Source organism: Camelina sativa, chromosome 14, assembly GCF_030686135.1.
Source record: "Camelina sativa cultivar CO46 ecotype springtype chromosome 14, ASM3068613v1".
Taxonomy (NCBI): domain Eukaryota; kingdom Viridiplantae; phylum Streptophyta; class Magnoliopsida; order Brassicales; family Brassicaceae; genus Camelina; species Camelina sativa.
This window is the reverse complement of record NC_141893.1, coordinates 27615263-27627894: the sequence shown is the minus strand read 5'-3', so window position 1 is coordinate 27627894 and position 12632 is coordinate 27615263. Positions and strand designations below refer to the sequence as shown.

At 39.9% G+C, this 12632-nt stretch overlaps 1 protein-coding gene and 1 non-coding gene across 2 annotated transcripts; one reads left to right on the top strand and one right to left on the bottom strand.

The window, feature by feature from the left end:
- Positions 1–218: 218 nt before the first annotated feature.
- Positions 219–1315, bottom strand: LOC104743943 (protein CYTOSOLIC ABA RECEPTOR KINASE 1-like). Its single transcript, XM_087486240.1, has 4 exons — positions 1170–1315; positions 940–1072; positions 611–697; positions 219–353 (listed from the first exon to the last, which is right to left on the bottom strand). Exons 1-4 carry the CDS (start codon positions 1313–1315, stop codon positions 219–221), a joined length of 501 nt encoding a protein of 166 aa, XP_087342366.1.
- An 8247-nt stretch (positions 1316–9562) lies between these two features.
- On the top strand, positions 9563–9672 carry LOC147928705 (small nucleolar RNA R71). The gene has a single exon (XR_015581158.1). It is a non-coding gene; the product is annotated as a small nucleolar RNA R71 (small nucleolar RNA).
- Positions 9673–12632: the final 2960 nt, after the last annotated feature.

The window sequence follows — 12632 nt, the reverse complement described above, 5'->3', positions numbered from 1 at the left end:
CGTGTACTTGACTCTCACACGAACTAAAAAATAAAGTGTATGCAGGAGACAAACAAACGGTTATATATAAAAAAAACACATGTCTTGAAAAGTGGGACTCGAAATGAGATAAGGTGTCCCAGAAATTTCACAAATGTATAACAAAATGAATATAACACATTAATTGATTAATCATCAAGAAGAAGATGAGATGGGCCGGGAATTAATTGAATATTTAATCAGTAGGGGTTCCTATGTGGATTCTGAGAAGCAGGAGGAGGATTTAAAAGAGGTTCAAGTGCTTTCACCACAATGCTCATGTCTGGTTTAAAATCTGGATCAATACGCACACAGAGTGCAGCCACCGCGGCTAGCTGACCATTATATCGCACCATATTCATATATAACAAATAAAATCAGACTCATGAAATGTTTTAGTTGTCATACAGAGATGAATGTGGACAAGATAACTATGGCTTGTTTTCTTTGGCATTTGCAAGAAAAAGGTAAGAATTGAACTTTGATTATAATATTAGCAGATAAATTAGTCTTCTATATTCTAAGCTAGAGAAATTCTTTAATGCTGTAATGAAACAATAAGAGGAAAAATCAATGTTACTGGATTAAGTACCTTGGCAACATCTTCGGAAGGGTACTCTCCGAGTAGACTTGGATCAACCCATTGCTCCACTTTGTCTTTGCTTAGTTTAGGGGTTGCCTAAGACAATACACAACATCTTTATCATTAATCAGCATATATATTTCATTTCTCTGCTAATTAATCTTTTCCCACAAAATTTAGCTTTGTTGTTTTAACAAACTAAGTTTCAAAATTATAGGCCAAAAATGTTTTCTTTGAGGTTTTTGTATTTGTTGTAGTTTTAGAAGCTTATATTATCAATGCAACTATGCAAGCAAAAAAGAATATGAAGAATAAAGATAAGCTGCAATAATCATTACCCATCGCACTAGACTATGCTCTCCCGACGGTAAGGTCAAATCAATATCTTTACGACCTGTAAGGAGCTCCAGCAAAACAATCCCAAAGCAGTACACATCACTCTTTGTGCTCAATGTTCCTGTTAGTGTGTATCTGAAATAAATAACCCAAAATGTTTAAAGAAGATGTGTTAGCCTTCTGGAATGAAAATCACTGTTCAAGATTGATAAAATATCTAAAAGGACGTTACTCTGGAGCCCTATGGCCATAACTTCCTCCTATCATACAACCGGCTGAGTGAAAGCGAACAGCCATGTTAATGACTTTATCAGAAAAATCTAAATAAGCAACCTTGGCAACATCATCATCGAACAGAAACATGTTGCTGGATTTCATGTCTCGGTACTCAAGTGCTTATCAAATCAGTGGTTACAACAATCCCATCTTATAGTATGTCCTGCTTCCTTCTACCCTCGAGGATTATCAATCAAATTATAAGTGCCATGAGATAATTCTAGTGGCCAGACATTAAGGGGAGCGCACGATTCCTTGGATAACATGGAATAAAATCACGGATCAGAATGCTGGAGTACTTGCGATAAGAGATTTAAAAGACTTTAGTTTAGTGCTTCTAGCTAAACAAAATTGGCGGATCCTGCAACAACCATCTTCGCTCATGGCAAGAGTTTTCGATGCTATATACTATCCAAAGAAAACTCTTCTAACAGCAACATCCTGCACTACAACACATATGAGATGCGTGAGTATTTTATAAACAATCAATGAGGCAACTCTCCCATCTACTGGGCTATACACATAAGCAATTGAGATATCTCTAACCATCAAAAAGCTTGATTTGTGTGGAATTTCACTTCAACCTTTTACCTCAAAAGACCACACGAAATACTGCAAGTGCACAATTGATCGGTAGTAGTATTTAAGGATCGATCCCACAGAGACGAATAAATCACGTTAAGAGTTTGTTTAGAGAGGACTATGGTTAAGACAATAATAAGATGGGGGTTTTGGTTGGGTTTGTAACTAACGAAAACAATAACTAAATGCGAATACTTTAAGAAAATATAAATGGACGGAATATTGGGCTGTAGGGAATTCTTAGGGTATCAAGCACCGGTCTAAGCCTAAAGGGAATAGGATTGGAAGTTCAATGGTTAAACGTTCTTGAACTACGAAACACGAATGAACGGGAGATAAGCTACTCGCTAATCACCTATCTAAAGTTTATATACTCCGTTACTCAACTTTCACATGCAACGACGCATATACCCCAGCAATTAAAGCAAGTTCGATTCTAATCCGTAAAGTTCTATAACTCAACTGACGCAGGTTATAACACGATACTTGTCTAGGCTATTGCGAGCGAGTTTACAACACTTGTGATGTGTAAAACGCCTATGTTCAACCACTAGTTAGCTAATCAAGCAATATGCATTAAGAATAAACCTAGAACAAAAAACTAAGTTGAACTAAACCAGATCTAAACACCCTTAAACAAACGATAACATGAATCCCCTTTGAAACCCTATTACCCAACAAGTAAACTACTCACACATACTCATGCAAATCAAAGCCATATGAATAAGATATTACATATAAGATTAGAAGTATGAGAAAAGGGTTTAGAGATCTTCTCTGTGATACAAAGTAGATGATTCTTCTTCCTTAAAAAAGTAGGAAACCGAAAATAAGAAAACTAGAAAGAGATTGGTGACTTCAAACGCAACAGTGGTGGCTTCCAAGAGAGCTGTAGATGAACGAACTTTGACGACTGAGTAGAGGTCTAGGGACGTCTCTAAGGCTGCTGCTGGAGGCGTGGATGAGTGATTAAGAGACGGAAAGGAGACACCAAGGAAGCACACCCCAAAACCCTAGGTCTTAAGAGTATTTATAGGGTTTTGTATAGGGTTAGAGTTTTTGTAAGGGTAGAAATGTCTTCTCTTCTTAAGTGCAGGACAAGGGGCGGCGAAGGAGGCTTCTGGACCGTGGAGGAGGCTTGGACTGGCCCGTGGTGATGGTCGATGGTCAAGCCTTGAATAAAAGCCTATCGGCTGGTTGCTTCTCTTTACGTCGGTTTATAACACGTCTTGGTAAATCGGGCATAACTTCCGGATGAATGAATGGATTGACTTGATTCTACTTCGAGGAGAAAGATGACTCTTCCAGATTTCCATAGACATAAAGCATGATATATTTTGAGTTTTGGAAGATCTTCAAAAGTGGCCCGTACTGAAAAGCTCTGAAACTTTCCTGTAACGTATTTTCCTTGTCTTTTGGTCCTTTTTGCTATAAAACCTATAAAACCTTGTTGAAACCTGAAATATTTGATAATAGACCTTTTATGCTTAAAATCCTATCAAACTCTTCCTAAATGCATATGAAAATTATAGCTAATATGAGTAAAATAATGATGTTATCAACTCTCCCAGACTTAGACTTTGCTTGTCCTCAAGCAAATAATCAAAATAAATCATGGAAAAGAGGTTTTGAAAATACTGGGAATTCAATTATCTTTGGGGATATTGTCTTTGCACTCTTCTTCGCCTTGACATTAGGAACGCTCCTTTATCCCACAATTCTTTAGAGTTTCCAGAATCTCCATTGTCATCTCTTTACATAAATTAAAGCAATAATAAAAAGTAAAATCTTACCAAGGGAAAATCGATCAATGGCTTGCAGACTCTCTTCAAGTCAAGACTTTCTTCATATGATTCCTTTCCTCTCCTTTTTCTCACTTCTTCTCTTTTTTTTTAATCAAAGGTGTAGGCGAATACTGGGTTCATCGGTAATTTACCTACCCCTCGCTTCCAAACTTTGTGTGATCATTTGACTCAAGAGTAGAATAATGAGGTCACAGGTAATTTACCTACCTCTCTAAACGGATCAAAATCATCTCATCTTTTATTCTTTTATTTTATTTTATTTTATTTTTTTGTTTAGTATTGAAGGGAAGAGAGAGGGGAACATACTCTTGAAAAAGTGCAATGTCTTGTGTGGCTTGAATGTAGAGATCTAGTCTAATGTATACCAATTCCCAGGGCTTGATAATTAAGTCCGGTTTAGGTCCTATAAAAGTTAGAGACAACGTTAGATCATCTGAATATCCATCGAATAGGGACTTGGGGGATTGTTGAGTCGGCTCACAGTCTTTCCAAACTTTGGTTCTGTTGTCAAGCATAATCAAGAGTCATAAGAGTGTTATCCCAAATTCAAATAAACCGTTAGAATAAGATCATAATCCCCTACTAGTTTTGACTCAAAAAAAAAAATGTGACTCGATAAAAACTTCAAAATTATTGATGTAAAAAGTGGAAAAAGGTCTCAAGTCAACAAAATAGAAAGTAGCATTAGTATAGGATGGAACATCCTCCCCCCAGACTTAAATCACACCATCCTCGGTGGGAAAAAAGAAAGAGTTGAGGATTAAAAATCAGAAGGAAAAGTGTAGGGTTTAAGAGCAATGTCACCTTGATGGAATGATGTTGTGTCGACTCTAGACGTTTAATGGTTGCCCAAAAGTTGTCTAGAGGTCGGATATGGTAATGAAAATGTGGTGACTAACCGTTTCTACTTCGTTTGGTTGCTTGACATCGAGTTTGAACTAGGCTAAGTCCAATCGAATTGTGTTTGATATATCTCTAAATGCATCCTCCTTGAAACAAAAACCTAAAACCATCAATATTAATGAGAAAATAAAAATAACAAAAACATACCTAAATAAAAGAATGGTGATGGTAGGTGGTAGGATGGTGGTGGTTCAGATTTGTCTCGCGGTACACGGATGAACGGTCGCGGACAGCAGCAGTTGGTACGATGGGCATGGTACATGGTACGCAGGACATGGTACATGGGACATAGTACATAGTAGATAGTACATGGTACATGGTACGCGGACGCGGTACGTAAGACATGGCATTGGCTACGGTTGGTATGGTTGGTGTGGACTCTCGACATCGATCACATGAGGATCGTGATTGATCTGTCGCCTTCGGCTTGCTTCGGTCACGGTGAACATGGCCGGTTAGTAGGTGGTACTTGCCACTAGACATGGTGTGCATTGCCAATCCATGGTCCTTCTTCTTCTTTCTTTTTTTTTTTTTTTGGCTTTTCTGTTTTCTATTTTTTTTTTGTTTTTTTATAAACCTGAAACTAAAATGCAAAAATTTCATTAGTAAAAGAAAATAATTCCTAAAAATAAAAAATTACTAGACATGGGTTGCCTCCCAAGAAGCGCACTTGTTTAACGTCGTTGGCTCGACGTTTGTTGTTCTTATCAGGCCTGGGGGGCATCGATTAGACCGATTGATGCACTCTCTTCCTTGCCAATTTCTGCTAGATCAGGCTTTAGACGCTGTCGATTTATGCTAAATGGCTCTCCTCTGTTGTTGAGAAGAATGACGGCTCCGTATGGTTTAACTTCCTCTATTCTAAATGGTCCGGACCACCGAGAATGTAGCTTTCCTGGAAAAAGTTTAAGTCGAGAATTGAAAAGTAAAACCTGATCATTTGGGGCGAATGATTTGGGTATGATCTTCTTGTCGTGGTATGCTTTAGTCCTCTCCTTGTAAATCCTTGCGTTCTCATAGGCGTTGTGGCGGATTTCGTTTAATTGAATCAAACGTCTCTTGGCTGCGCTTTTTATGTCATAGTTCAACTCCTTCACTGCCCATGCTGCCTTGTACTCCAGTTCAACGGGTAGGTGGCAAGCTTTTTCATAGACAATATGAAAAGGTGTAGTACCTAATGGGGTCTTGAACGCGGTTTTGTATGCCCAAAGAGCGTCATCCAATTTGGTGGACCAATCCTTCCATGATTTTGATGTAGTCTTTTGTAACATAGACTTGATTTCTCTGTTTGAAATCTCGACTTGGCCGCTTGTTTGTGGATGATAAGGAGGCGAAATGACCTGCATAATCGGAGCCATGGCATTCAAATATTACTCCTTCGACTTCTTCTTTGGAGATGCATCTTCGAAATAAACCATCGGAACACTTCTTGTAAAGGTAGGGTTCATCCTAGTAGTATCTTTTTACTTCTCGCAAAAACTTCTTTTTTCTATAACCATAGAATTGAGGTGGCTCAACGTCGGCTGCTAAATAATTAGCATAGTGTCTAAACCAAGGTGTATCATAAGTTTGTGAACGTAGTGCTTGCGGCGGTGCTGGTTTGTTAGTCATGGGGACAACTTCAATAACGTAGACATTTTCTTCGGGTAAGCTATCATGTAGAGGCATTGGTTCCTCTACTCTCATTCGTGAAAGGTGGTCGGCGACTCCATTTTCTGCTCCTTTTCTATCTCTAACTTCAATATCAAACTCTTGTAGCAAGAGGATCCACCTTATGAGACGCGGTTTGGCATCTTTCTTAGACATTAGATATCTAATAGCTGCATGGTCGGTGTGAACAATTACCTTTGATCCTACAAGGTATGATCGAAACTTCTCAAAAGCAAACACAATGGCTAAAAGCTCCTTCTCCGTAGTTGCGTAGTTGCATTGTGCTTCATCCAGGGTTCGGCTAGCATAATAAATAACATTCAGTTTCTTATCTTTTTTTGCCCTAGTACAGCTCCAACTGCATAATCACTGGCATCACACATAATTTCAAAGGGTAGCTCCCAATCTGGTGCTTGCACAACCGGAGCTGAGACAAGTGCGTCTTTAATCTTGTGGAATGCAGCAAGGCAATCTTTGTCAAACTCAAAATCCACATCTTTGCAAAGTAGGCGTGTGAGTGGTCTTGCGGTCTTGGAGAAATATTGAATGAAACATCTATAAAACCCAGCATGCCCAAGGAAACTTCTTATTCCTTTAACATTCTTTGGCGGTTGCAGATTAATCATAACTTCAATCTTTGCTTTATCTACTTCAATTCCCTTCTCGGACACTCTATGACCGAGAACTATGCCATCTCTCACCATAAAGTGGCACTTCTCCCAATTAAGAACTAGATGTTTCTCCTCACATCTTTTTAGGAATTTTTCGGGATTGGCTAGACACGCTTTGAACGACGAACCGTAAAATGAAAAATTGTCCATGAAGACCTCCATGAAATCTTCAATGTATTCCGTGAAGATGGACATCATACAGCGTTGGAAAGTGGCTGGAGCATTGCATAGACCAAAGGGCATTCTTCTATAGGCGAACGTTTCGTAGGGGCAGGTGAACGTCGTCTTTTCTTGATTGTCCGAATGGATTGGAATCTGGAAGAAACCTGAAAAACCATCGAGTAAACAATAATATTGGTGATTGGCTAACCTTTCTAGCATTTGATCGATGAATGGTAAGGGGAAATGATCTTTTCTTGTTGCAGCGTTAAGCTTCCGGTAGTCGATACACATACGGTGGCCAGTGATCGTCCTTGTTGCGATCAGTTCATCGGTCTCGGTTTTAATGACAGTCACTCCTCCTTTCTTGGGTACCACGTGAACTGAGCTTACCCATGCACTATCTGAAATAGAATATATCACTCCTACATCTAAGAGCTTCATTATTTCTTTCTTGACCACTTCTTTAAGGTTTGGGTTCAATCTCCTTTGATGCTTAATGGAATTATTTGGATCCTTCTTCCAAATGGATCCTATGCATACAAAGGTCGGGAGATATTACTTGAATGTCTTCAAGTGAATAACCTAGCGCTTTTCTATGCTTTCTCAGCTCGGCGAGAAGCACGACTGTCTCAACATCATTTAAACCTGAGTTAACAATAACAGGGTAAGTAGAGTTAGGTCCAAGAAAAGCGTACTGGAGACCAGTGGGGAGCTGCTTGAGCTCGGTTTTGGGGGCTCTTAGTTCGCTCCACGGATCTGCTACAGCGGCTGGTGTGTTTCTAGGAGGTGTAGGAGCGTCGTTCTCTTCATTGAGATCAAGATATGCAACGATGTTCTCACAAGTTTCAGCGGAGTCAAGAATCTTTGTGCAGTTTTCGACTTCTTCTTTTTGGAAGATGTACTCCTCTTGAGCTCTGGTCAATGCTATCTCCAAGGGGTCATCAAAGAATATATCTACGCATGCTCCGCTAGTATCTTCTTCCAAATCATTGATGGTGAAGATCGGGTTATCTAAGTTCTCCGAAATCGATAGCTTCAATGATTCATTCATGTCAAACTTCATAACATAACCTCCAATGTTTAAGTCGATCTTTCCGTTAGGAACATCAATGATGGCTCCGACAGTGGAAAGAAAAGGACGGCCAAGTATCAAAGGATCTTTAGGCTCCTTCTCAAGCTCCAAAATCACAAAATCTGTAGGGATTTGGCAGTCTCCAATGACGATCGGTACATCAACTAGAATCCCGACGGGGCGTCAAATCGATCTATCCGCTTGGACCAATGAGATCTTCGTGGGCTTGAAAAAATGGTATCCCAGGCGTTTAGCAACTAACCATGGCATCATATTGATACTTGATCCCACATCACAGAGAAAGCGTTTGAAAACTTCATCTTTAATCTTGCATGATAAAACAAAGTTGCCTGGATCTCCTCGCTTTTGAGTAAAGCTATTTTGTAGAATTGCACTGCACTCTTGCGTAATCACCATGACGCCATCCTCTAGACTGATGTTATTTGTCAAAATACTCTTCATGTACTTCCTTAGAGGGGGAATCATTGCACAAGCTTCAACAAAAGGTAGCCTTACCGATAATTGGCCGACAAGCTCCTTAAGTTTGGCCCTCTCTTTTTCTTTCTTAGAAACTTTAGTTGGATATGGTACCTTGGGTTGAGAAATGCGCGTCGGAGCTGGAACGAGAGGTGGAGTGTCCTTGGTGATCTCCTCGTGGATAAGCTCTTCTCTTTCCTTCTCCCCTATGGTTCCTTCTTCTTCTTCGATGGGGATAACTTCTGGTGTTCGATCTTTCTCCAAGTAACCTTCCGGATATTCTGGTTCTTTGTAGGCTGTTCCGCTCCTCAACGTTATAGCTTTTAAGTTTGCTAAGTTAAGCACTTGCTCATTGGTCTCCAAAATGGGCTCCTTGTATTTCTCAAGATTAAACATGTTTTCCTTACCCTGCATTTCGAGGTTATTGACCTTGATTGTAAGGGATGTCATCTTGTCGTTCAGATCCTTGTACATATCGCTTATCTTCAAATTTCTGTCTTCTGTAGAAGCATGCATGTTGGCCTCAATTTCTAGTATCCAATCTCTCAAGTCAGGGCCTTGATCTCTCGTGGTTAGATTAGGAAATCCCCTTTGAAAACCTTGAAAGTCGGTAAATGTAGCTCTTTGTCAGAAATTGCCTCGGTTGAATTGATGTCCTTGATCTTTGAAGTTTCGGTTATAAGACCTCCCTTGATAGTTGCTTCTAGGTCCAATGTAATTCAACTCTTCTTTTTCATCACAAAATTCTTCCTCATCTTTGAATGTGTCGTCTCCTTTCCGAATGTGCTTGACGATGAAACTCATTGTTTCTTTAAGCTGCCTAATATCCGAGGCTTGATTAGAGTCTTCCTCTATGTCCGAAGGGGTTGAGCGGTAGTTGTCGTTGCTCTCAGCTAGATTGCAGATTAAAATCTGAGCGTCCTCAATCGTCTTTGTAGCAAAATTACCGTTACTTGCTACATCTAGAGATAGCTGGTTTTTAGGGTCAATTCCTTCATAAAATTTGTTCATCAATCCACCATCTGTAAAACCATGGTGAGGGCAGTCCCTCTCATATGCTCTAAAGCGCTCCCAAGCTTCACTAAATGATTCAGCTTTTTCTTGTCTAAATCCTTGTATCTTACTCCTCAAGAGGTTGGAGCGAGATCTCGTGTAAAAGTGATTCAGAAAGGCGGCCTTACACTCCTCCCAAGTTGTAAGCGATGCTGGAGGCAGAGACTTCAACCATCTACTTGCCTTGTCTTGAAGGGAAAACGGGAAAAGTTTGCACATCGAGTATTTCTGAGACTCCTTGGATGTGGCAGTTACTCCACATATTTCTTCAAATTGTTCAATGTGCTCTATTGGGTGCTCCGTGCTAAAACCATGGAATTGGTTTTGCTTCACTAAGGTGATAACTTGAGGGCTTATTTTAAAATGACCTTGTGGCGGTCTTGTAGGTTGAATCACTGACCGGTCTTGAATGTGTTGATAAGGGGTATCAAATTCAGCAATGGTTTGAACGAATGGATCAGCTTGATCTTGCTCACGAACATCATCATGTTCTTGGACGTGCTCTTCGTCATCCATAGCAACTCCTTGACCATTCCTCCCAGGTGGAGGATCGTTAAGGTCTCCTAGATTGTGGTTCTGGTTCTCCATTGAGCTAACTCTAGAGTTCCTGAAAATTAAAAAGACAATATCAAAGTAAACTGAAATATAAATGCAAAACTAAAGTCTAAAAACAAAAATAAAAGATCCTAGACGATAATCCTAATCTTAAACCCGAAAGTGACTTAATAGGTCCCCGACAACAGCGCCAAAAAGCTTGATGTGTGTGGAATTTCACTTCAATCTTTTACCTCAAAAGACCACACGAAATATTGCAAGTGCACAGTTGATCGGTAGTAGTATTTAAGGATCGATCCCACAGAGACGAATAAATCACGTTAAGAGTTTGTTTAGAGAGGACTATGGCTAAGACAATAATAAGATGGGGGGTTTTGGTTAGGTTTGTAACTAAAGAAAACAATAACTAAATGCGAATAATCTAAGAAAATATAAATGGACGGAATATTGGGCTGTAGGGAATTCTTAGGGTATCAAGCACCAGTCTAAGCCTAAAGGGAATAAGATTGGAAGTTAAATGGTTAAACGTTCTTGGACTACGAAACACGAATGAACGAGAGATAAGCTACTCACTAATCACCTATCTAAAGTCTATATATTCCGTTACTCAACTTTTGCAAGAAACGACGCATATATCCCAACAATTAAAGCAAGTTTGATTTTAATCCGTAAAGTTCTATAACTCAACTGACGCAGGTTATAACACGATACTTGTCTAGGCTATTACGAGTGAGTTTACAACACTTGTGATGTGTAAAACGCCTATGTTCAACCACTAGTTAGCTAATCAAGCAATATACATTAAGAATAAACTGAATCTCCTGGGTCATAAGCAGACAAGTCAGATACATTAAAAGTGTGAGAAATTTTTACCTCCTTTGGTAGCTCCAAACGGTAGGCGTTGTCATTGATCCTCTCAAGAACTTTAAATGTACCATCGCCTCTTGGTGATAACTTAGAGGGTCGTTGTGTTGGAAATCTCTCAGGCCTCATATTCAACCAGACCCAATCTCCTGGTTTAAACAACATATCCTTTCTCCCCCGATCAGCCTTGCGTTTGTTTTCGACATTCTTCTTTTCCAAATTTGCTTTGGCTTTGTCATGCAACTTCTTGATGATTTCTTCTCTTCTTAGTCCATCTTGGCAAACCTGTTCTATTTGAGGCAAGGGTGCTAAATCTAATGGAGACAAAGGGTTAATTCCATAGACTATCTCGAAAGGAGATAGTTTTGTAGCCGAGTGGACAGCGCGATTATAATTAAACTCGATAAAAGGAATGCAATCAACCCATATTGCCATGTTTTTACCAAGAGTGGCTCTAAGTAAAGTAGAGAGAGTTCGGTTTACCGCTTCAGTTTGTCCATTAGTTTGGGGATGACAAGTCATGGAGAATAGAAGCTTGGTACCTTGCTTTCTCCAAAGTGTCTTCCAAAAGTGACTCAAGAACTTGGTGTCACGATCGGAGACTATTGTCCTTGAAATTCCATGGAGGCGCACCACTTCCGTGAAGAACAAATTTGCGGTTTGAGTCGCATCATTGGTCTTGTCACATGGGATGAAGTGTGCCATCTTGGAGAACTGGTCCACGACAACAAAGATTGAATCCTTGTGTTTAACCTTTGGCAATCGTAAGACAAAGTCCATAAAAATATCTACCCAAGAGGTTTTAGGAATGGTAATGGTAAGTAAAGACCATGAGGATGTCACCTAGACTTTGCTTTGTGACAAACAATGCATCGAGCTCAAAATATCTCAACGTCTTTCTTGAGATGGGGCCAAAAGAAGTGTTCCATTACCACGACCAAGGTTTTGTCGACACCAAAGTGACCCATCAAACCTCCACCATGTGCTTCGGTGAGTATCAATACTCTCATGGAACCTTGAGGAATACACAACCGCTTGTTTCTAAATAGAAACCCATCTTGCAGGTAGAATGCTTGGTATGATCCTTTGCCATACTCCTTGTAGCACTCTCCTAATTCTGGATCATCTTTGTACAACTCCTTGATATGCTCAAATCCCATTACTTTAGCCTCCGTCGTAGCTATAAGAGCATATCTCCTTGACAAAGCATCAACAACCACGTCTTTGCCTTTCTTATACTTTATTACGTATGGGAACGTCTGAATGAACTCCAACCACTTTTCATGTCTCCTCTTGAGTGAAGTCTGACCCTTGAGGTGCTTGAGGGTTTCATGATCGGTGTGAATGATGAATTCCTTGGATAACAAGTAGTGTTGCCACGTTTCCAGTGCTCGAACTAAAGCATAAAGCTCCTTGTTGTAGGTTGGATAGTTCAATGTAGCTCCACTCAACTTCTCACTGAAGAAAGCCACGAGTCTTTTTCTCCGATGTAGTACAGCTCCAATTCCCAAGCCTGATGCATCACACTCTACTTCAAATATTACTTCAAAATATGGGAGGGCTAAAACCGGTGCTTGTGTGAGCCTCTCTTTCAACGTGTTGAAGGACTATTCTTGAGCTTCTCC

What these genes read in the sequence shown, in the direction of transcription:
- LOC104743943 (XM_087486240.1), bottom strand. Translation starts at nt 1,315, where the DNA reads ATGAAATCCAGCAACATGTTTCTGTTCGATGATGATGTTGCCAAGGTT. An exon ending in AGCATAGTCTAGTGCGATGG is followed by an intron (nt 698 to 939) that starts GTAATGATTATT and finishes GTATTGTCTTAG; the next exon opens with GCAACCCCTAAACTAAGCAA. An exon ending in CTTCCGAAGATGTTGCCAAG is followed by an intron (nt 354 to 610) that starts GTACTTAATCCA and finishes TATAATGGTCAG; the next exon opens with CTAGCCGCGGTGGCTGCACT.